At 37.3% G+C, this 21,077-nt stretch overlaps 1 protein-coding gene across 3 annotated transcripts in view; it reads left to right on the plus strand.

Moving 5' to 3' along the window:
• The window catches only part of LOC144057493 (F-actin-uncapping protein LRRC16A-like), a 56,155-nt gene that overhangs the window by 16,118 nt on the left and 18,960 nt on the right, over positions 1-21,077 (plus strand). For all 3 annotated transcript variants that reach the window (XM_077575132.1, XM_077575130.1, XM_077575131.1), the window contains exons 3-16: positions 3,230-3,280; positions 7,628-7,687; positions 8,981-9,102; positions 9,964-10,061; positions 10,235-10,305; positions 10,402-10,475; positions 10,595-10,670; positions 14,697-14,785; positions 15,269-15,363; positions 15,800-15,886; positions 18,614-18,717; positions 19,121-19,198; positions 19,976-20,052; positions 20,939-21,043. In XM_077575132.1, coding sequence (XP_077431258.1) covers positions 3,230-3,280; positions 7,628-7,687; positions 8,981-9,102; positions 9,964-10,061; positions 10,235-10,305; positions 10,402-10,475; positions 10,595-10,670; positions 14,697-14,785; positions 15,269-15,363; positions 15,800-15,886; positions 18,614-18,717; positions 19,121-19,198; positions 19,976-20,052; positions 20,939-21,043 — 1,187 coding nt within the window. The remainder of the gene's footprint in view (positions 1-3,229; positions 3,281-7,627; positions 7,688-8,980; positions 9,103-9,963; positions 10,062-10,234; positions 10,306-10,401; positions 10,476-10,594; positions 10,671-14,696; positions 14,786-15,268; positions 15,364-15,799; positions 15,887-18,613; positions 18,718-19,120; positions 19,199-19,975; positions 20,053-20,938; positions 21,044-21,077) is intronic.

Genomic DNA, 21,077 nt, shown 5'->3' on the forward strand with positions numbered 1-21,077 from the left:
CATGTAATCTACCCATCATTCATATACTGTATAAGCATGTCTATAGGGTAAGAAATAGAAAGAGTGAGATTGCAGGGAAAGATAAAATCCTAATTATTGTTTTGTGTGCAGCAAAGATCCGCAGAACAGTCGCACATTAATTTGGATTTTAAATCATTTATCATACTAAAAAAGTGTAATTTCATTTTACATATCTTATTTTATAATCATCCATTTATGTATGTTTTTGGCACTAGTTTGACTTAGAAATAAGATCAATGATTTGTTTCAAAAGGTGCATTTTAAGATTTTTTTTTTTAATTGAATGTTATAAAATACATTTTGAGGTCACTTACAATATATTGTATGTGCTGTGGTATATTCATAAGCTGGACATTGTTTCACTTATGTGATGTATTGATACTTTTTTGCTATAGTTTAATATAACCCCCACCGCCCTAACTAATAATTCTAAAAATCTGTTCATTAAGACTAATTCATGCATTTCCAGTAGGGGTGTGAATTGCCTAGTACCTGGCGATTCGATTCGTATCACGATTCATATGTCACGATTCGATTCGATACCGATTTAATCCCGCTGCGAATCTACAAATTGATTATTGCGATTTTATTTATTTTTTTACTCAAATTTAGAAAGTACTAATCAGTAAACTTGTACATGTAGACTGTAAGATTTGTATGAAAATGTATTTATTTATCTGCAAATTCAGGCTTATAACCGAGTCACTGCATTTAACAAACAGTCTGTTTCATGTCTGAACAGCACTGAAATAAAATATTAAGGCTTAATGTTCCATTTATATAACATTCTTCCATGCTTAAAGTGTGAACCCTAACCCTAAGTAAGACGTTTTGTTTAATATTCCCATAAAAAAAATTCTGTTTAAAAGTCAATTCGGCCGCATATCGAATTGATTCGAGAATTGCGCGCTGTAATATCGCAATATATTGCCGAATCGATTTTTTCTAACACCCCTCATTTCCAGTATATAAAATGGTGCCAAATGATGTGATAGATCTAATAAGAGTCTGTGAATGGCATCCAAAGACATGATGGAAGGACCAGAGCATTTTCAAGAAGGGGAGGGGTAGGTTTGCGGTGAAATATTTCTGTGCCGCAGCTGACAGCGTCTACTCCAGACGAAACATTTGCTGTACTTCCTGAATTTCTGCAGTGATTCAGGCACAACTGCAGACCACCGCGATGAGATATTCAGAGAGGCGAAAGCTCATTGACATTCTCAGGCGCAAGACTTGGCAGCGCAGGAGCTACTTTCATACATGACTGTTGAGCAAAAAACTGTGTTTGTGTTCACAAATTTGTGTATAACCCGGGCTCAATTGTTGCCATAGAAACCCATTGAGTGCGTCATGAAGGTTTGACAGTTTGACAAAAAGGATAATGGAGTCATGCTGGCGTTGTGAATGAAAAGAAGACACACAGACCTACTGTATAGTTTCTATTTGCCATTGCCTTTTTATTGGAACTCAAACTGTTTCATTGATATTCATAATTTTTATTATTATTCCACTTACAGTAAAACAGATGCACTACTACGGCCAAAACAAGAACTGTATCAACAATTATTTGTTTGTAAAGATAGTACAGTATTGCTCAGGTCTGAAGGTGGCTTTGAGTTTTTTTTCTTTTGCGTACACAGCAAACCGGAGAATCTGACACAAGGTCAGTAATGTGTAGGGTCAAAGAAACAATAAAAGATGCACATACACACGTGGACAAAATTGTTGGAAGGGCTACGGTCAAAACACTGGACTGCTCTGAATGACCTCTGTGAACCCTGATCTAAATCCGGTTGGACATCTGCGGAATGAGCTAAAACATGTAGTCTGGCGAAAGCACCCTGCGACAACTGGAGCAGTTCGCTTATGAAGAGCGGGTCAAAGTACATGCTGAGTAGTTGAAGTCTCATTGAAAATTACAGAAATTGATAGCAGTGATAGCCTCAAAAGGTATGCAACATAATTTTATGGGTGCCAGCATTTTTATTCAGTCCTATTTTATAAGTTTGATTTTTAGAATGATTCTGCTCAAGGAAAACACCCGTTAAAAATGTTCACCTATTTTTTTTCTTAAATCTTTGTAAAAACTTGACATTTTTTTTAGAGTCATAGCAGCTTAGCGTAGCTGTAGCGTGTAACTTTGATCTAGAAATCTGAAAACACAAAAAGGACCCTGCCAGTGACTTTACCCAGAAGTCAAACTTACCATGTTTTACCGTCATAACTTTATCACGTTTAAATGTGATAAATTTCATGTTGAAATGTGAAAGATAATTTCATCTTCTAACTTGAGAAGGACCAATTCATTTGTTTGTTAAAAAGACTGAAAAGGACTTAGCAAACAAATAATCGGATATTCAATCGGAATCGCAATTAGATATTTTCCAAAATCGTTCTGCCGTAGTAGAAATTAGAAAAATAAACGGTTATGTCAAAATGGCAGATATGGATGTGCATCAATATCATATTCTTGAAGAATACAAGTGCTTCTTAGCATGGCATCAGTTTTTTTCCTTTCTTATGCCTCTGTAATTTATTTAAAGGTCAACTTGGAGTATAATCCTTTTGTTTTGAAAAGGAAATAGCTGGCAGACAGAGATAAAGCCATCAGGACATACAATTTGGGCTATAAACATCTAAAACCAAATGCTATGGCTGATTGTTCTAGTTGCAGTTTTTTCAAAGGTCAAACAGTTCTTTATGGTACAGCTTTTGTTTTGGATCAGAATGTCACTAATAATTCCAATATAGACAATTGTGGGAATTCATGAGTTGTTCAAATCCTCCTTGTAACAATTTCATGCTCTGTCAGTATCTCAACAACATACAATGACCTTTTTGAGGCAGATTTTCTGCATCGGAATCTTAAGTGTATGCGTTCTTCCTGCTCATCCTCATGTTTGCCGTGCAGTCTGGGACGAGAAACTGGTTCAAGAAACGCTGAAGCGACAATAAAGAAATGAGTTTATAACGTACATTACATCTTCAGTAAAGGACGGATGTCGAGCAGAGAATTGCATTGTTTTTTTGTCTTTGACAAAACATTTTCCAGTCATAAGCATTTTCATCCCGATGAGTCAACAGAAGAGCTCGTTTTTGTCTTCTGTATCACTTCCTTTTAAGAGCTGCTCACACCGTGTATTTACCGCAAAGGAGCACATATTTACAAGCACAGACTCATCATTTTCCCCTCTATTTTTTCTCTCAGGCTCTTGCGTCCCATCGAGCATACCTTCTGACTGCACGCATTCCCACCAAGGTAAGAGGAGCAAAGTTAACTTTTTGACATATGAAAACTATTGTTGAGTGTCATCTTTTGTTTTGGTGCACGTTGTTGTAGTGTTTCTTTATAAAATGTCATTGATAATTAAACTGATGTTTGGCAAGTCTGTTTTTTGTTTTCTTTAAGTCACTTTGGAGCATCAGTATAATTTGTGCTAGTCCAAAAAAGGCATCATGAAGAAGAAAAAAACATTTTAACCCTGGAGAACCCAAGAACCCTTTTCTTCTTTGGAAAATTATGAAGTATACATTAAATGACTGCTTTAAGTTCACTGAACACCAAAATATATGTTTTTTCAATTTTAACCCTTTTTTTTTAACTAGCTCAGAGTTGCTAATTTATCAAAATATATATATATATATATATATATATATATATATATATATATATATATATATATATAAAACATACTCCTAGGCATTCTGCAACATGATATGAAATAGATTAACAAAAAATATATATATTTTACCATCTGATGGTTTGCTGAGAAGACGGTTTTGTTCAGATTAATTTCCAGCTCAACAAAACAGCATGTTGCCAGCCATCTTGTCACCACCACTCTGGCTCATGTAAGTGCAATATTCATCCACTAGATGGCCCCATGCAGGGGTCAGAAGTGGCACTCTGGATTTTTGAAGTTAAATTTGTAAAAAAAAAAAGGTCTTTGTTATTTGAGTAGCAGAATTTATAGGGGCCAAATTTGACCCCGTGGGTTCTCCAGGGTTTTAAAGTAGCTCTGGCATGCAAGTCGCATTTTTAAGGGGGGGATATTTACAATAACCGAGACCAAGAACAGTATAGCTTGGACTCGCATCCAAAGTCCACGTTCCCTAATCGTGGAAGCGTTAGGAAATACGTTCCAAGTATGTTCTGCTTCACTCCAACCGTTAGGAAACTCAGCATTGTTCAAACGCGCTGGTCATTTATTCAGAGTGCCCCAAAAACGGAGCGCCGTGAGTCAGGCAGTACAAACGGAAACAGTTACTGCTTTTTAGCATAAGCGTTTAGATTTTTAGTCTTTCTAAACACACACACTCAGAGAGAGTGGCTGCGACTGAGTTCCGTTTAAACGGAACGTCCGCTTTTAACTACGGAAACATTTTTGTTTTGAGTTTAATATGGCTTACCTTATCTAGAATCCTGAGTCGCACGGTGGCCAAAGATAGAATCCTGGTCTGTTATTGCACCTCTTGGTGGTTGTAAGTCTGTCCTTGTTATCATAACACATCATCATAACACAAAGCCCAAGTCCTTATTGAGGAGCGACCGCCGCCCAATTTTGCTTTCTTTGTTTTGTTTCTTTGAGCAGTGTGTAGCTTCTGCCGTCCTCTCAATGATATCACCATCGTTTTGTGACTGATACTAGTTTCAATACCTAACTATAGTGCCTAATATACTTAGTTATTTTTTTTCCAGTTAATGATACCCTCAGGGCACAGTTTTGAAGTGATTGGTTGGTTGCATTACATGTGATGTAGCGACATTCACATTGAATCCTCTTTTGTACCATTTACATTTCGAGAAGGTTTATTTAAGTTGTGCAACTGTTAATTTGTTTGCCCAACATCCTGTCTTGAAGAGTTAGACCTCGGGTTTATGAGCTAGTCCATCAGAAGCACTTCCAAGGCCGCATATTATTTAACATCCCTTCAGTCTGACCACCTCTGCTCCAATGTCCTTTAAGCCTCCCATTCTGAATTTTCACTCTCATCCTCTTTACCACTTTTTCCTCAATCCAGATTACTTCTTGCTCTCACTCCCCCTCCCCTCTCACTAGTGTGTCAAAGGTCAGCAGGGATAACCTACACTGTCTCGTTCTGAAGAGCACGGCGCATCAAATAACGACGACTGCCTGCAGTTTAAGATCATTTTGTTCCCGTTTCCTTTTGAGGGGTTTACTTTATGTGGTGTGCGAGTAGCTTGTTTAGTATGACCAAATGTCCAGCAATATTTATTTTGCTTATTTTGTCTTGTTAATATGTTCGTGGGGATTGTAAAAAGAAATAAAACAACAGTAAAAAAAATTAATTTCACAAAATATTGATTAAAAAAAATCTGCAAATAGGTGAATCCCGGGCCACGAGTGTTCGGTGGTCCACTGTTTTGTGTAGCCTTGATTAAAGATTATGTCTGCCATACTGATTTAAAAAGAGCTGAGTGCTACAGTATATCTTGGGACATTGATTTTTTTTTTAACACAAAATCTATATTTCAGTGATTAAGGAGTCCACAAAAAAATCAAGACCTGCTACTGCAATCAGTTGTCAAATTGCAGTCAATGAATTAATATGCATCTCATTTCCAGTGTTGTTTTTTTAAGTGACGTAATATGTATCGTCTTGTGTAATGAGAGAACAAACAGCCAAATTGTGTTTATCTCCGTGTTTAACCTTAAGGTGGCACCAGGTACACATTTTTTGCCCCCCAAATCAAGCTTTAAACAAACATGTACTTAAATGTAAAAAATAAAGACCAGGGCATGTACACAGCATTTTGTAGCCACCAGTTTATCAGCAAAAAAAAAAAAAGTTGATTAAGCGCTGAGTTTTTCAATACACCCTCTGGCTAATTCTTACATGCTCAATGAGCTTTTCAGTGTGCATCTCAGATTCTTCAATCACATCGCTTGCCGAACACACAAATATGTTGCATCCATGTTTTGATACTCCGATCTCCACATTTATATTTTAGTTTTTTTTAAATGTATGCGGCATAAACCTGGGCATTCTTTATCCTGATTCATGTTTTCCCTTGAAACGGATGTGTTTGCATGCAGTAGTGACAGGTGGGCAGCAGACAAATGAGTGAACCATGCAAACGCTAATGCATTTGGTCATCTCTCAGCAGGATGTTTTTTGTTTTTTTTCCCCCGTCAGCTTCTGTGTGTCAGCATGTTCCCGTAACATTGGCTGGAAATCAGTTGAGCTACTATGGTGACAATATGTGCCACATATTGTGGCATGCTGTTAATAGTTAGCATTATAAAATATAGTACAATGCACGTTTACACTTGGACCCATTCTGTATTGTCTGTTTTCACAATAAATTGATGAATTAAAATGAAATCATATAAATAAATAAAATGACATTGATGGGATTTTTGTGCAATGCACACATTTTCAGATTGCTTGTTCTATATTTCTAATGGTGGATTTGATTGCTCTGGCTTTGGTTTTATGAGATTAAGCAAAAATGTGTGTTAAGTATTACATAACGGCGCAAAATAAGCTTTCATAAACTACTATTTTAGCAAAAAGTGGAATGTCTAACAGACTGAATTAGAGACATTTTTTCTGTTTCTATAAATGTTTTCTAAAATGTAACTTGTAAGTGTCACTCTTGTGTAAACACAGCAACATTTTCCTTCATAAGCAACCAGTGATTGAAGTATGGCATGCATTTTTGTTCAAATAAAGCTTTGTCAGGAGCAGCTGGAACGGGAGGTAATAGCAATTATATACAGTATCAATAAGTTACCATTTTGCTAAAACGGTCCATTCATCTTGTGTACAGTACAAGTGTTTCAATTGAACCCACAAATGTGTATTTCCTTAAAAGTCAAATATCAAATTGTATTGGGTGTGACTGTAAATGTGTGTATATATACAGTGTTATTTCTCAATGAGCATTTTATTTTAAAATATTTGTCATTTTTAAATAATATTGTTCACACAATTAAATAATGAAATGCTGATTACAGCATTTTTTGCAGCACCATTTAAGTACTGTTGACAAAATATTGGAGAGAAGCATAGCCTTCCTAAAACGCACGCGTTCACGCACGCACCAAAAGTCAGACAGCAGACAGTCTGTTTATCGTCTCCCCCTCGCATCTGTGAGCCAATCCTCAAAAGTCAACTCCCACCTGGAATGGTCTGCTCTCGCTTCCTGGGCTGCCTTCAGGCTGTGTGTGTGTGAGATGCAAGTGCGGGAACTTGCTTGCTTACGGTAATATCAACAGTCCCAGGCACAGAGATTCCCCCCACCATCACGTTCAGGATATTTTTGTGTGTGTTTTCCCTTTTTTGGAGTGCTAAAGCAGACTACTGTTTTGCTAGTATTTTCCTTGAAATGTTTTTTTTCTCCCCAATTTGATGTGGTTTTACATGTAAAACTGTATCTTCTAGCCACTAATACACTTATATACAATTATATACAATACAAGATAGGTGTAACATTGTATGCACATTCTTTAGACATTCAGTCACTGTCAAGTCGTGTAATTATATTCACACACACACATATTGGATTCAACTATGTCCATCTGAACAATTTACCTTATAGTTCACCCTTGCCAATGTGTTATTCTCTCTTTGTGTTTAGGTGGAGCACTCCTTTAATTACCTGGAGATCCAGGGCATTACCTGTAATAAAGCAAAACAGGTACGGAACATCTCATCTCAAGTACAAGTACGAAAAAGATAAACAAAGCTGACTGTGCGGTCATTTGGCATGTCGAGACTACATGCCATTGCTTACTTAAACCCTGCTGGCACACAAGCCTGGAATTACGAGCACGACTTCCACAAGAGAGAGAGAGAGAGAGAGAGAATGTATGCGACTGGATGTGTGCTGAAGTGAACAAGGGTCTGAGTTGTTTTTTTTTTTTTCAAACAAAGCATCGTTTTACGTTATTGCATACCTCAACTGTATCAGAGAATAAAGCTCTGAAATCCACTTTTTCCATCTGGAGAGCTTTTCATTTTGGCTTCAGTTGAGCTGTCGGCATGATCTACTTTACATCATAGGATAATCTGTCACTTTATTGAGTTCTTGCAGCTCAACCTTTGTACCAATCATCCCCAAAGATGTCACTCCTCTTAATATTTGGACTAATGGTGTGGGGTACAAACTTCCCGGGATTATGCTAATATTGACCTGTAGAGGTGCGTAATCATGAGCATTATTGGAGCAAGTGCTGTAATGGTGAGCCCATCCTGGAAAAGGTCATTAGATCTTTACTTTTACTTTAATTTATTTGGTGCATGGAAATATGTGTCTGCATTACTCTGGATAGCAATAGAAAGGAATATGAAATTTAAATTTTTCTGTAAAATTAAATAGATTTTTTTCAACTCTTTCTTTGGGCAGGGCTGAAAAGTAGGATCCAGATTAACTCATTCACTGCCATTGACGGCTATAGACGTCAAAAATTCATTTGAACTATTTCTATTAGTTAAATTTTTTTCCCTAATTTTGTTAACAAGAGTATGAAAACCTAGATTTTTTTTATTGTATTAGAACAGATATAAAATTTGTGGTTAAGTAGTGAAGTCATGCGATTAATTACGATAAAAAAAATTGTAATCGCCGGACGCCACATTTTTAATAATCTTTTCTTTAAAAGAAAAAAAAATATTATTAAAAATAAAGATATATTTTTTTTAAATTAAAGATGAATAAATCAGGCGATTAAAATTTGTAATCGTAATTAATTGCATGACTTCACTAGTTAACTCACGATTAATAATAAAAAAAATAATTTTATGTCTGTTCTAAATGTAAAAAAAAAAAATCTAGGTTTTCATACTCTTGTTAAAAATAAAAAATAAATGTTAAACTAATAGAAATAGTTAAAATGAATGTTTTACGTCTATAGCTGTCAATGGCAGTAAATGAGTTAAAAAAAATTCCAATAGAAAAATATTTTTTTTTACTCTTGTCCTTCCTTTTTAGCTGTTTGTAGAATACGAGCGAGGCTCCTTTTCACTGAAGCTGCTCTCCACTGAGGAGGTCAACGAGGTGGTTGCACATGTCGGAAACTGTCTGCTCAGAATATGTCCAGGTCTTTCACCCAGGTGAGTCTCATCACAGTCAAAAAAACTCCCAAATTATCAAGCCAAAGAAACGTGCTCATTGCATTCACTTATTCACAAACGGGTGCATGCTCTGTCCTATAATACTGAGTTGTGCTGCATCAATATGATGACTTAAGACACCTTTGCTCGATTAACTCATTCACTCCCAGCCATTTTCAAACTCCTGTTCAAAGTTTGACTGATTTTGCCAGGCCCACAGAATATTGAGTTCTATTGCTATAAAAACATGAAACCAACCAAAAGAAAGATTAGAATCTCTTCTTTCATCAGGAAAAAAAATATTTTTATCTGTTTCCGTTTTGCATCATTTAACATTAGAACATAGCTAAGTTTCATCATTAGTCACAAATCTGTTTAGAACTGTGGGTTAAAAAACTTTTTGCAACATGGCCCTGGTTGATCTCTTATACTCTGCTGCCACCTGTTTTTGTAATAACTACCATTGCTTTAAGCATTTTCTTCAGTTCAAAGGCTGCATCAAAGCCTTCTGTATGCTCTAGCATTAAAAACAAAACAAAAAATACGTTAATATAATATTAATATTTATATACGTATAAATACGTTTTTGAGACCATGGCAATTAAGATGGAACGTTTTTATACGTTTATGGGAGCAAATGAGTTCATCAGCTCTTCTTACTACAGTCTTACTAAAGCTAATCAGTGGAATTTTACTGACTCTAATTTTGGAATCGGAATGCCAATTTTAGTTTGAATCAGCATAAATGTCTAACTCTAAAGATGTTTTTTTTCTCATATTTAATCAGTAATGGCTCTTGGCGTGAATATTATAGACAAACATGTCTTACTAAGCAATATTCTTGCTCTTTTCCCATACCAGTAAAGTGATGAAGAAGCTCAGTATGGAGCCTGCTGACAGGCTGACCTCACTGCAGACGTTGTGGGAGAACAACAAACCTGCTGACCCGGGACCATGTGGTAGGGAGCAGTGATGTCACGGAGCTCATAATGTCATACTCAAAAAAAGGACTGCAAGAGCAGATCAAATGTGAAAGTCAAGCTTTGAAGGATTGTACTTTCTGCTGTAGTTATTCATGTCATCCTCGCTCTCTCACTCTCTCTCTGTCTTCTGATGCTCGCTTGTGCTGCAGGTGGCTTTTCTCAGATGTACAGATGTGTTTGTGACTGGCTGTCACTGCCATACAGAGAAGAGGTTCAGTGGGTCAGTATCGTTGGATTCATCTTTAGTTATACAGTATTGATAACTAAAACAACACACTATTCAATTCCAAATTCTCATGAGTTATTCTTCTCCCAGGATGTCGACACCATCTATTTGACGCAAGACACCAGAGAGCTTAACTTGCAGGACTTCAGCCATTTAGAGAACAGGTGCATGTTTTTATATACCGTCAAAGACTCATGTAAAAGTTAATAACACAAAGGTGCCATTGTAGAGAATTGTGCGATTGACCTTACACCCACCACCCCGCCTGTGTTTGGTTCCTCAGAGACTTGGTGGCCATAATTGCAGTTCTCGAGTTCAACCAGTGGTTCACCAAGCTCACCACTAAGGACTACAAGTTGGTAAGCTCCCTTTTCTCTCACCACTGATGATCTGTTTGTCGGTCTAGAGGCTCCAAACAACAATTCTTGTCATTTTTCTAAGCTGACCATGAATCAGGTGTCCCTCCATTTTGTCCACAAATAGTGAACAGACAGCAATCATGTGGTGAATTGCATTTTTGTTTTCTGGTTTTCACTCTGCATAATCACCAGTTGGAAGGACTCCCTGTCTAGTGCTGCACCGCTTTCCTGAATTTTATTGTGCTGTTTTAATTTTTATGTAAAACCATTATGGATATCATTGTAAAGAAGATGGTAGATCATTGTACCACTAAATTGTTTTCAGTTTATTACCCCACCCCTATCCTTTTAGTTCCTCGCTGTATATTTCAGCTGTATTATGGGCTGCCACAGGCTTGCCAGATTTGCTCACTTCAGTTAGTCTCGTGAGGCACTACTTAAAAGATGTGTGGTCTCCTTTGCTGTCAACTGTATTAAATGTTCTCCTTCTCACACTTGCAACAACCCTTTGTTTTACACATCTACAGTTAACTCTATAATTATTGGCACCCTTGGGTGAGATGTTTTCTTTATCATCTAATAAATTCATTTTTTTCCCCCTAAATAATAAAGGATCAAAATTAAAAATGAGAAGAAAATGCATTGCAACATTTAATTCAAGTGCATTTATTTAGTGGGGAAAAATGAAATCCTGATGTAATCTGTTTGACATAATACAGGAGAATACAATGAGAGGGATCTTGAACCATTTCTTTATACTACAGTGGGGTACAAAACTATTTGGCCAAAATCCAATAGGAAGTCCATGGGAAACTGGCCAAATACTTTTTTTCCCTACTGTGTCTCCCTAAATCATCCAGCCACCTGGGTCCTCTTTAGCCCCCTCCACAAGTTTTCAATGGGCTTGCGATCTGGGGGCTGACATAGCCATGGGAGGATATAAATTCTGTATCTGGTCAACTATGTCTACAATTTTCAGTATGAGAGTATGCCTCTGCAATAAAGATTGAATGAATGTTAAGGCTTTTAACACATCCAAACCAGGGGGCCCAATAATTATGAAGGTCACTGTACACATCTGTTTCTAAGCCCATATAAAAATCATCAACATCTTTCCTAAGGAAGTCATCTTTTGACTCGTCAATTGGTCTGTCTGGAAAATAAATTGTTAAATTCAATTTATTGTACTCGAAAAATAGTATCCGGTCATAATCAGTAGCTGATCCATCGGCGCAACACTAATACTTAACCATATGCATATCTATGTTTACATTTGAAAATATTCTACGCATTTATTTTTTCTATCTATGCATATTTGTTGAGTTTCTTTCGCCTCATGACCAGTCGAGTCCCCACAAGATTACTTGCCATTGTGTCCTTTGTTTCCCCATGTCATCCCTCTCGTGTCATTTGACTCAAGATCAGTCAAATGTTCTCATGTGATAAGACTCCCAAGATCAGAACGAGACAAAGGGACACCATGCGGGTCTCCATTACCAGCTGTCTTGTCTTCAGGCTTCATGCCGTCTCACCAGTTACCACACTCGGCTTCCTCAGTCCAAACAATTATCTCATGCTTCGTCATTGCCAGTTCTTTTGTATTGCGGTTAATCCCTTTCCTCGCCACCATGCCATGATGTGCATATTTAGGTTCAAACGTTCACAGGGGCTCAAGTGTTTAACGCGTGTCTTTTCTATCCCGGCTTAGTGGGTATTAAATGGTCACCAAGACCAGTGAAAAAGAGACAAGCGTCAATCATTCTTGATTTAATTATTTTAGTGTACTACTTTTGAGAGGGCAATAGAATTTCCTATCTATTTAGACGATTTATGTATGTTAAAGAAATAAATGATTGGTTTTATATTATGCCTGACATAAGACATGTCATAGCTAAAAGTGGTGTGAACTTTCATGTTACGATAGCATGTCCAAAAATATCCAATTTGATATTGGCACGGTATTGCTAAAAAATAATAATATATATATATTTTTTTATATATATATATATATATATTTTTTTTATTATTATTATTATTATATATATATTTTTTAACACATACACACCAAAAGCATTGTAGCACATTTTTATTTTGATCCAAACATTAACGAAACCCGATGTACTTTGGTTAGAAATTTTAAATAACCACCAAAGTGAATTTTCCTGGAGTCAAAACTAAAAATGAGTCATGTCTAAGACAACTCTAAGGCTTTGTAATTAGATAATGTTTATTTTAATCAAATACTGTATTTTCCACAATAAACAAAAACATTTTCAATATTATTTTAATACTGTACCATGAACATCAAAATGCAACAAAAATATTTATTTTCAATCAGCCTATACTAAATACATGAACATATTAGTGCCATTTGAACAAGGTGCACTCATAGGTTATATTTAATTATTTAAATGACTTTTTGAATGCTGTCGGCCCCCGCCTCAATAAAACTGTACACTCTGCATTTGCATGCTCAATGTAATTGTTTTGTACAGTTATAATTGTAAAAGCTACACATACAACTTGCTGACTGTTCATTACAATCCTTTCGAACTTTTATCTCTTCCATCACTTGTTGGAAGTTGTTTGGCAAAGGCCCTTTCTTCATTTGTGCGCCAGTCATGAAGGTACAGAGTGGGGGAAAGGAGAAATCAACAGCAACAGGATAGAAATATGTAGGTCAATTTGGATTTCAATCGAGAGGGACAGAGAGAGCCAGATGATGAAATAATTCAAGAGGTAGCGGGAACCAGTGAGTGGGAACTCAGGGAAAGAAACATCTCCTCTTCACTCAACAGCAGAAGAGATTTTCTGGTGAATCCATTCACATGCAAACATTGACCTTGAGGGCAGAAGAATGGCCCTTGCTGCTTTATTCGTGCTGATGTAGCCACAACATGCTGCATTTGGTATGTTATCTAAAAAGATGATCTGAAAATCTTTTGTCGCTCTCACCACATGCTGTATGATTTTTTTTTTTTTTCATTACAAGGGATGATTTGCCTGATCACTCTGGATGCAATTACCCTGTTCAGTTAGTGTTCTAGTCAGGTTGTTGGACCGGGCCGAGATGCAGGAATGAGGGGAAAGGGCAACAGTGTGAAGATGACCTCATGAAAGTGTAGCTTGCATACAAAGTGTAACTTACACGTGCGATGCTGTCATCAGTTTAAACCAGCACAGAAAGAGAAGGTTTCAGGTACCGTTTTGCTTAGTGCCCTCTTTCATTCTCCACCCTTCATAGTTTCATGGCATAAACATGGGAACAACAGGCTCTTTCTTCCATCCCACCATCTTTCTATCCCTCAGCTCTGCTTTTCTGCTCTCCTCCCCACTTTCTCTCACCGCGTGTGGGGGACAATGTTGCCAGTGTTTTAGCCCCACCAGGGCTGTTGGCCCAGAGAGGCAGCCCCGAATGGCAAGACTGTCAATTACCAAGAATAACAAACAGCACAATGGTTCAGTAAATTTCTGGTATTCCGATGGAAAATTAGCGACTGACTAAAAACATGTGTGTCACGTGTCAGCAGAGGGAGTGAGAGGCAGTATACAGCGAACTGGGTCAGTGAACATCTAGGCGGGGCTTGTACTTCCAACTGTTGAATTTTTAATTCTGTCTAAATTGAGTGTGTCTCCTGTGGTGATGCAACCGCAGGGAGACAACTTTTGTCCCGCTGAAATGTTTACTGAAGTGTGTCGGTCCAAGTTGTTCTTGACACACATTGATGGCTGCAAAGTCCCACAGATTGAATTGCTTGCTATTGATTTAATTAACATGAAAGGGAGCGTTTTCTTCTGCAATTTTTGAACAGGGAAACATGTGCTTTCTGGTTTTTGCTTGTCTGGTTAATTGCATTTGAGCTTTTATAATTACATGTTCCCCTTGGAGCTGATCCAGTTGAGTAGCGCGACTGTTTTTGTTTCACAGTAAACGTCTTTAGTCAGCCTAACTGCGTATCATTTCCTATTACAGTCCTTCATCCTTTTGTTATCTTGTCAATTTAACCTTTGTGTGTTTTTCTTAAGTCTACAGATGTTTGTGAGCAAATCCTTAGAGTGGTGTCTCGCTCCACTCGACTTGAGGAGTTGGTGCTGGATAGCGCAGGACTCAAAACGTGAGTAAAAATAACAAATGTATGGACACAAAAGCTTGTGAATCCCTCTTCGTCTTCTCTGTTTTTGGCCCTTTCCTGGTTCCAAGAAGTACTCACCCGAACCTAGAATTCCAATTCACACATTTTTCGAACATGTTATACAAAATATACCCAGTGAAGTGGAAAAGCGGAGACCAACACACAATGTTGTGCATGTGTCTTGAACAGATACAGCTGTTTCTCAGAGGGTATTTACATTGGCTGGCCATATACTTGTGTCAGCTCTATAAAGGAAATGAAGCTTTTATTACTTTTCTGTCTCAAGTCTTCTTCTTTTTTTTATTATCCAAGTTTATCTAGGCCTTGTTTCATGGTTCAGTTTTTGTTTGTACATCATACTGTTACCATGACATCAGATTCAAGTCCAGTTTTAGAGTGCTTAATTTGCCAAAGGCTAGCAAGTATTGGTCATGTACTTTATGATGTCTTTTGATTTTTCATCAGTGATTTTGCCCAGAAACTCGCTGCTGCCCTTGCACACAATCCCAGCTCAGGACTCACCACCATCAATCTTGCCAACAACCCACTGGAGGACAGAGGTATTATATTTAAACAGTATGTTTCATATCAATATCTAACCATGAAATGTCCATTTAAGGTGCATTTTAAGTATTAACTCACTTGTATTTGCTCGTGTTTAGAATTACAGTATTTTAAAAAGTTTGACGGGGGAATATGCAGTTTGTATATAAAACATTTTGAATGACTGTTTATTTTGTAATATTATTTATATATTTATATATATATATATATATATATATTTATAATATATATATATTTTATTTTTTTTTTTGTTTGTTTGTTTGTTTTGGAGGGGCTGGGGGGCTGCTTGATATATTATTCATAAAAACATTAATTAAAAAATACAATTTGCACAGTGCCAACTAGTAAAACAGATAAATGGTCTGCTAAAAAAAAAATTACTTGCAAAAAAAGTATCTTGAGATGCCATTTTCATCAGCTGTGTTCTTGCAGGTATTTCCTCCCTCGGGGCTCAGTTCGCCAAACTCCGTACTGGGCTCAAGCATGTAAACTTCTCTAAAACCTCAGTGTCACCCAAAGGTATGTGTTGATCAATATGCCATGTTATTCCTCTTAGTGAACATTTTAGCATACAGATGATGATCCGTTGCAATTTACAGCTTCTGCATGTCTCAATGTTCCCACCGCAGTGATGATACTAAATCGGTGCACTCTCGGCAAAGCAAGACAGTTTTGTTTATTTAGTGCATTTCATATACAGTACAAGATACATAGTTAAAAGTACAAAATTTAAAAAATAAAGTAATTACAATCTGTTTGAGTGTGTGATAACTGATAATAGGTGACAAAAAAAAAGGAGTCCCTCTTAGTAATGCAGGAAACATCTGTAACTTTTTTTTGTAAAAATCATTTGCAAGTGTTGTCAATAATGGCTTGTAGGTAAAATTTTGTCTTGGTTTACCATCAAAGGAACCGCTGCAACACTAGACACAGTCTTGAGGGATGCACTGTAAACAGCTTAGGCCGAGGGCAATCAATAAAGAGCTATCATTTTCTACAGTGCAGCGTTGCTTCAACCGATCCCTGCTCAGCTTCTGTAGCTCGAGGCTCAATCTATAATCCGAACTCCCAAATGGTCCAATGCTTAGAACTGTATAAAGGGCTCCCACTGGCGTTAAAAATTCTTAAATTTATCGGAATATTAAAAATAAAGGTTTGTAAGATCCTCTTTCAAAAAAAAAATCTTAAAAGTTTGATTGTAATTTGGAGGAGGAAAAACTCATAGGCCCAGCCCTAGACCTATCATATATGAAAACAGTCGTTTCAGTGGCAACCGGTGAAGTTTTCTTCAGGGCGACCTATAACGCCAAAATAGACCTAAACCAAAAAGCAAACAAACGTGCTCATGTGTAACACTGGTGTATTTTCAAAAAAATTTAATGATAAAAGCAACTTTATAATGTCATCAAGTGTTCTACTTTTTTACATAAGATTTCATAATGACTCCGCGGTTAAAGCCAGGATTCAAGGGTGGTTTTGAATCCATCAATCCAGGCAGGGCAACTTCAAATGCACCATACAACTTGGCTATTATTTTCCATTCTATTATTTTTAGATTGGATGTGACTATGTTTGCCAACTTCCTCATTGTGCTTACTGATCCCTATCCTGTAGCCTTCATCAATCTGACGAGTAATGTTTATTTTTCCAAAGATGGCTTGTTGCACTGCATTTTCCATTTGGAATCAGCCATACTTGTCTTAATCCACGTTGTCAGATCATGATGTTTGAAAAAGGAGGCAGAATAATGTATTAGCCTCACTGCATGCAGTTAGCCAAAACGTGTTGCTGGACTGGATGAATTGCACCCTGTTTTTGGACTGCTGATTACCTGTGATGCTCGGTGATCATGTCTGGTATTGACTTCACCAAAGTATTGATTTTCTCTTTTTACATTTTGCGTCTCTATACAATCATTTCAAAATCTCACAGCTCGTCTTGTCAAATTACAATTCATGGCACATGGCTCAGACGTCGACCCAACATGCTCTGGTGCCTGTGAAAGGTTATTGAACGGCAGTTCGTTTTTATTCAAGAATGCCAGTTTTCGGTAGACTTCCAAGAGAAAACCCAGCGAAACACCGGTAACCGAGTTTTCATATGTACGGGGGATAAATGCCTCAAAAGAGCCCATGGTGGTTACCTCACTTGGGAAATCTGTATTGTTTGTTAACAAATAGTAAAATGGGTTCCTGTTAGTTAGTCCCTTCTAGACATTAGATTATTTTCCTTTTGGATTTCTTGGGGCGGGGCTATGCGGTTACAGTAAGTCTCAAGTAGGTCCCTGTTTTATGATCACCCGAAGACTCAGATTTTTATTTATTTATTTATTTAGATTTTTTCTTTGACTCTCAAACGTGTTTTGATTAGAGGCCAGGCTTGTAATATAGTAGAGTAGATATTTGTCAGATGGAGTGGCAGTTATTAAACGTAATCTATTGTAACGCCCTTGGCAGAAATTGTCCGACTTGCTCGCCTTCTACTTCATTTTTCGCAAACCTCATGTAACTGGCTGTCAGATAAATCAATCCACCAACAGGATGTGATTCTGTCATTGCAACAATGACTGCGTGCGTCATCCGACGGTTGGTACATGGGTCAGCAATTCTACCCGTCATACGTCAATGTCACACACACACACACACACACACAAACGTCGATTTTGCAAAGGCCTTTATCACCATGTTCAGTCCCAATGGTTATCATCATGATTGTTCTAACAGGTTGGCACATAAGTGTGCCGTGAGAGATCGTGACGAGGAATTATCGATTTTGACAACAAAAAAACATTTTAATAGCTGTTTTTGTTACTTTATCTATGCTAACCACATACAGTAAAAGGCAAATCAAGCAAATGCTCTTCCACTGGATGACAGAAGGTACATAATTAATCTGTGTATCTGTGTTTTTGTGAATTGTTTTGCAAAGTGGCGTGGCTTAAGATTTTTTTTCCGATGTGAAATATGCGCCTTGACTCAACAAAGCTTGGGAAACAATGGTCTAGACATCATCTTATCACGATGATTTCTTATCTTAAAAAGAATTTCAAGCATGACAAGTGTATAAAATGTCACCTACACAACCATGAGACATTCCTGCGCCATTCTCACCACTTCTCTTGCGGTTTTCACCCACTATTTATTCTCTTCAATATGCTGTAAAAACACAAGTGCAGATTTAAAATGCTGACACAGCTTCCGCTTGGCTGTGCGCGTGTGTTTGTGTGTGCGCGCGTGCGCATTTCAGGGGTGAACAGCCTTTGTCAGTCGCTGAGTGCCAACCCATCCATCCCCAGCAGCCTCGTCCATCTGGACCTCTCAGGGAACATCCTCAGAGGAGACGACATGCAGGTGCAGACATAGAAGCACATATTGCCTTAAAGCCTGTTTACATGATATATTTAAGCCACAGGAGTTCGTCCTGTTATATTACACTATGCAACTACTGTACGATCAAAACGAGAACTAAAGACATTATACAAATCAATTTCATTTATTGATTGCATTTGTGGTTAGGCAGCAAATCAATTGTCTGACAGAGCTGCTGTAGTCATCTGTGATCTGCTGATTTGATTCATCTGAGGAAAAGCATGTGTTCTTATTATGAGAAATTCAATTGTTAAGCAATATTATCAGACATGATGGATAGATCGGCGAGGGAAAATATGACAGCTAAATAAAAACAAAATGATAAAAAAAAAATTTCAATAAAAGTTTCTTCTGTGTGTCTAATGAGTTATTGTTTTCTTTGTAGCATTTTTACAATTTCTTGAGCCAACCCAACCGACTGACAACCTTGGATCTCTCCAACACAGACTGCTCATTGGACCAGGTGAGTAAGAACAGCCAGAGGGAAAAATATAAATATGCATTGTTAATAGCACTTGATGGTTGCTTTGCTCCACTAATTCTCACTGTTGTTCATTAAGTAACGTATTTTTTTTTTTTACCTAATGTGATTTATTCTTGACATAGTGTTTTCTCAAATGTAATCATTGCACCTGGTCAAATAATGCATTTAATAGGAATAATCAGAGGATTGTGTCTGAAAACAAATGATTCCAACTTTATGTGTAATTAACAGGAAACAGGACGCTCTTACTGTATGTGTAAGGTATTGCTGTGGGTCTGAGCGCTAAATACACCAATATTGATTTGTCAGAGAAGTAGCCAGCTGTCAGTCTATCAGAGGGTATTGATCTAACAAATATCTAATAACTTCTTTAAAAAAAAAAAAAGTCTGTTGTCCAAAAGTCCAACATTGTCCAAAATTAGTGTTCAGAGATGTGAGCTGTGCTTCTTTAAAATCCATGATAAATAAATGAATAAAGATCAAAAATATGTTTATATGTTTAATTTAATTCATGCAAAAAATAAAAGTGTTCCCTTATCACATACGTAACTTCTTTATTAATAGTTGGGGAAAAGTCTGGAGATACATTCCCAGGGTATTGAATGAGAAGTGCAAACTTTTTACAAGCACTGTACAATAGTTCACACTGAAATATTTACTATCTACGAATACTAAAAATACATATAATGTAAAACACATAAAATGGGGGAAAATGCACCTACTTTGTTTTTACAATGAATGTATTTCATTTTCCAGGTTTGTTCTGCTCTCTTACGAGGTTCGGTCCAGCATCTGTCTGTCCTCAACATTTCAAAGAGTGTCTTTCCTCACAGGTAAGACCCCAACTGCAGTGTCTTATAGTGTCCAACAGACTATATCCAGGCTATGTGCATTGTTTATTTAAAAAAAAAAAAGGGACTTTTTACATTCTCATCAGGCATGACCTCAATATTTTCAGTGTGACACCTGCTGGTGACTGACTGTCATGACACACAGACTTGAGGTGTACTGTGTGTTTGCACTCCTCATGTGTATAACAGATGGGTTAGGGGTGGGGTTTTTGGTACTCTGTTATCTAATCCCACTGACTCTCAGGGGAGTTGAGATCTTCATCAAGGGGTGAATAGAGCCGATGTTGATAGGCCCCTGAGGCTGTTGACTATAGAGGGAAGATGAGTGCGGGCAGTGGCAGGACAGGAGAGAATAAAACGTTTCAGAGAGAGAGAGAGAGAGAGAGAAGCCAGTGGCTAGCGGAAAAGGCACACTGTCTGGTGGATGCTTATTTCAAAATGTAATCACCACTTTTTCTGGCTAAAGCTATAAAATACCCTGAAATAATGCTGAGTAAAATATATCAAGATACGTATGGGATCGTCATTTATTGGAGAGATACGTCTTTAAAGGAAATGCCACATTAATCATTACTGACAAGTTCATTCATATGTATGTCAAATGACAACAAAAAACTCATTGCAACATACCCTCTTAATCTGAACTGGACCATATTGAATCATAATACCATCGAATCAAACCGAATCGAATCATTCCACTTTCAAATCAAAGCGTCCTTTAATCGTATCGCACCCTGTGAATAGAGATACGTATGGAATCGTCTTTTATTAGATACGCACACCTCTTTGTACTGAGAGAAGGAAATGGAAAGCTGTGTGGTATTGTAAAAGCTGGTGTCATGTTTCATTTGTTATATTTTATCTATAGGAAAGGTAAGGAGGTACCGCCATCATTTAAGCACTTCTTCAGCAGCGCCATGTCTCTCAGCTCCATTAACGTGTCAGGAACAAAGCTGGCGCCGGATGTCCTCAAGTGAGTGAACAACAACAACATACTCCTTTTAATC

Source organism: Vanacampus margaritifer, chromosome 9, assembly GCF_051991255.1.
Source record: "Vanacampus margaritifer isolate UIUO_Vmar chromosome 9, RoL_Vmar_1.0, whole genome shotgun sequence".
Classification (NCBI taxonomy): Eukaryota; Metazoa; Chordata; class Actinopteri; order Syngnathiformes; family Syngnathidae; genus Vanacampus; species Vanacampus margaritifer.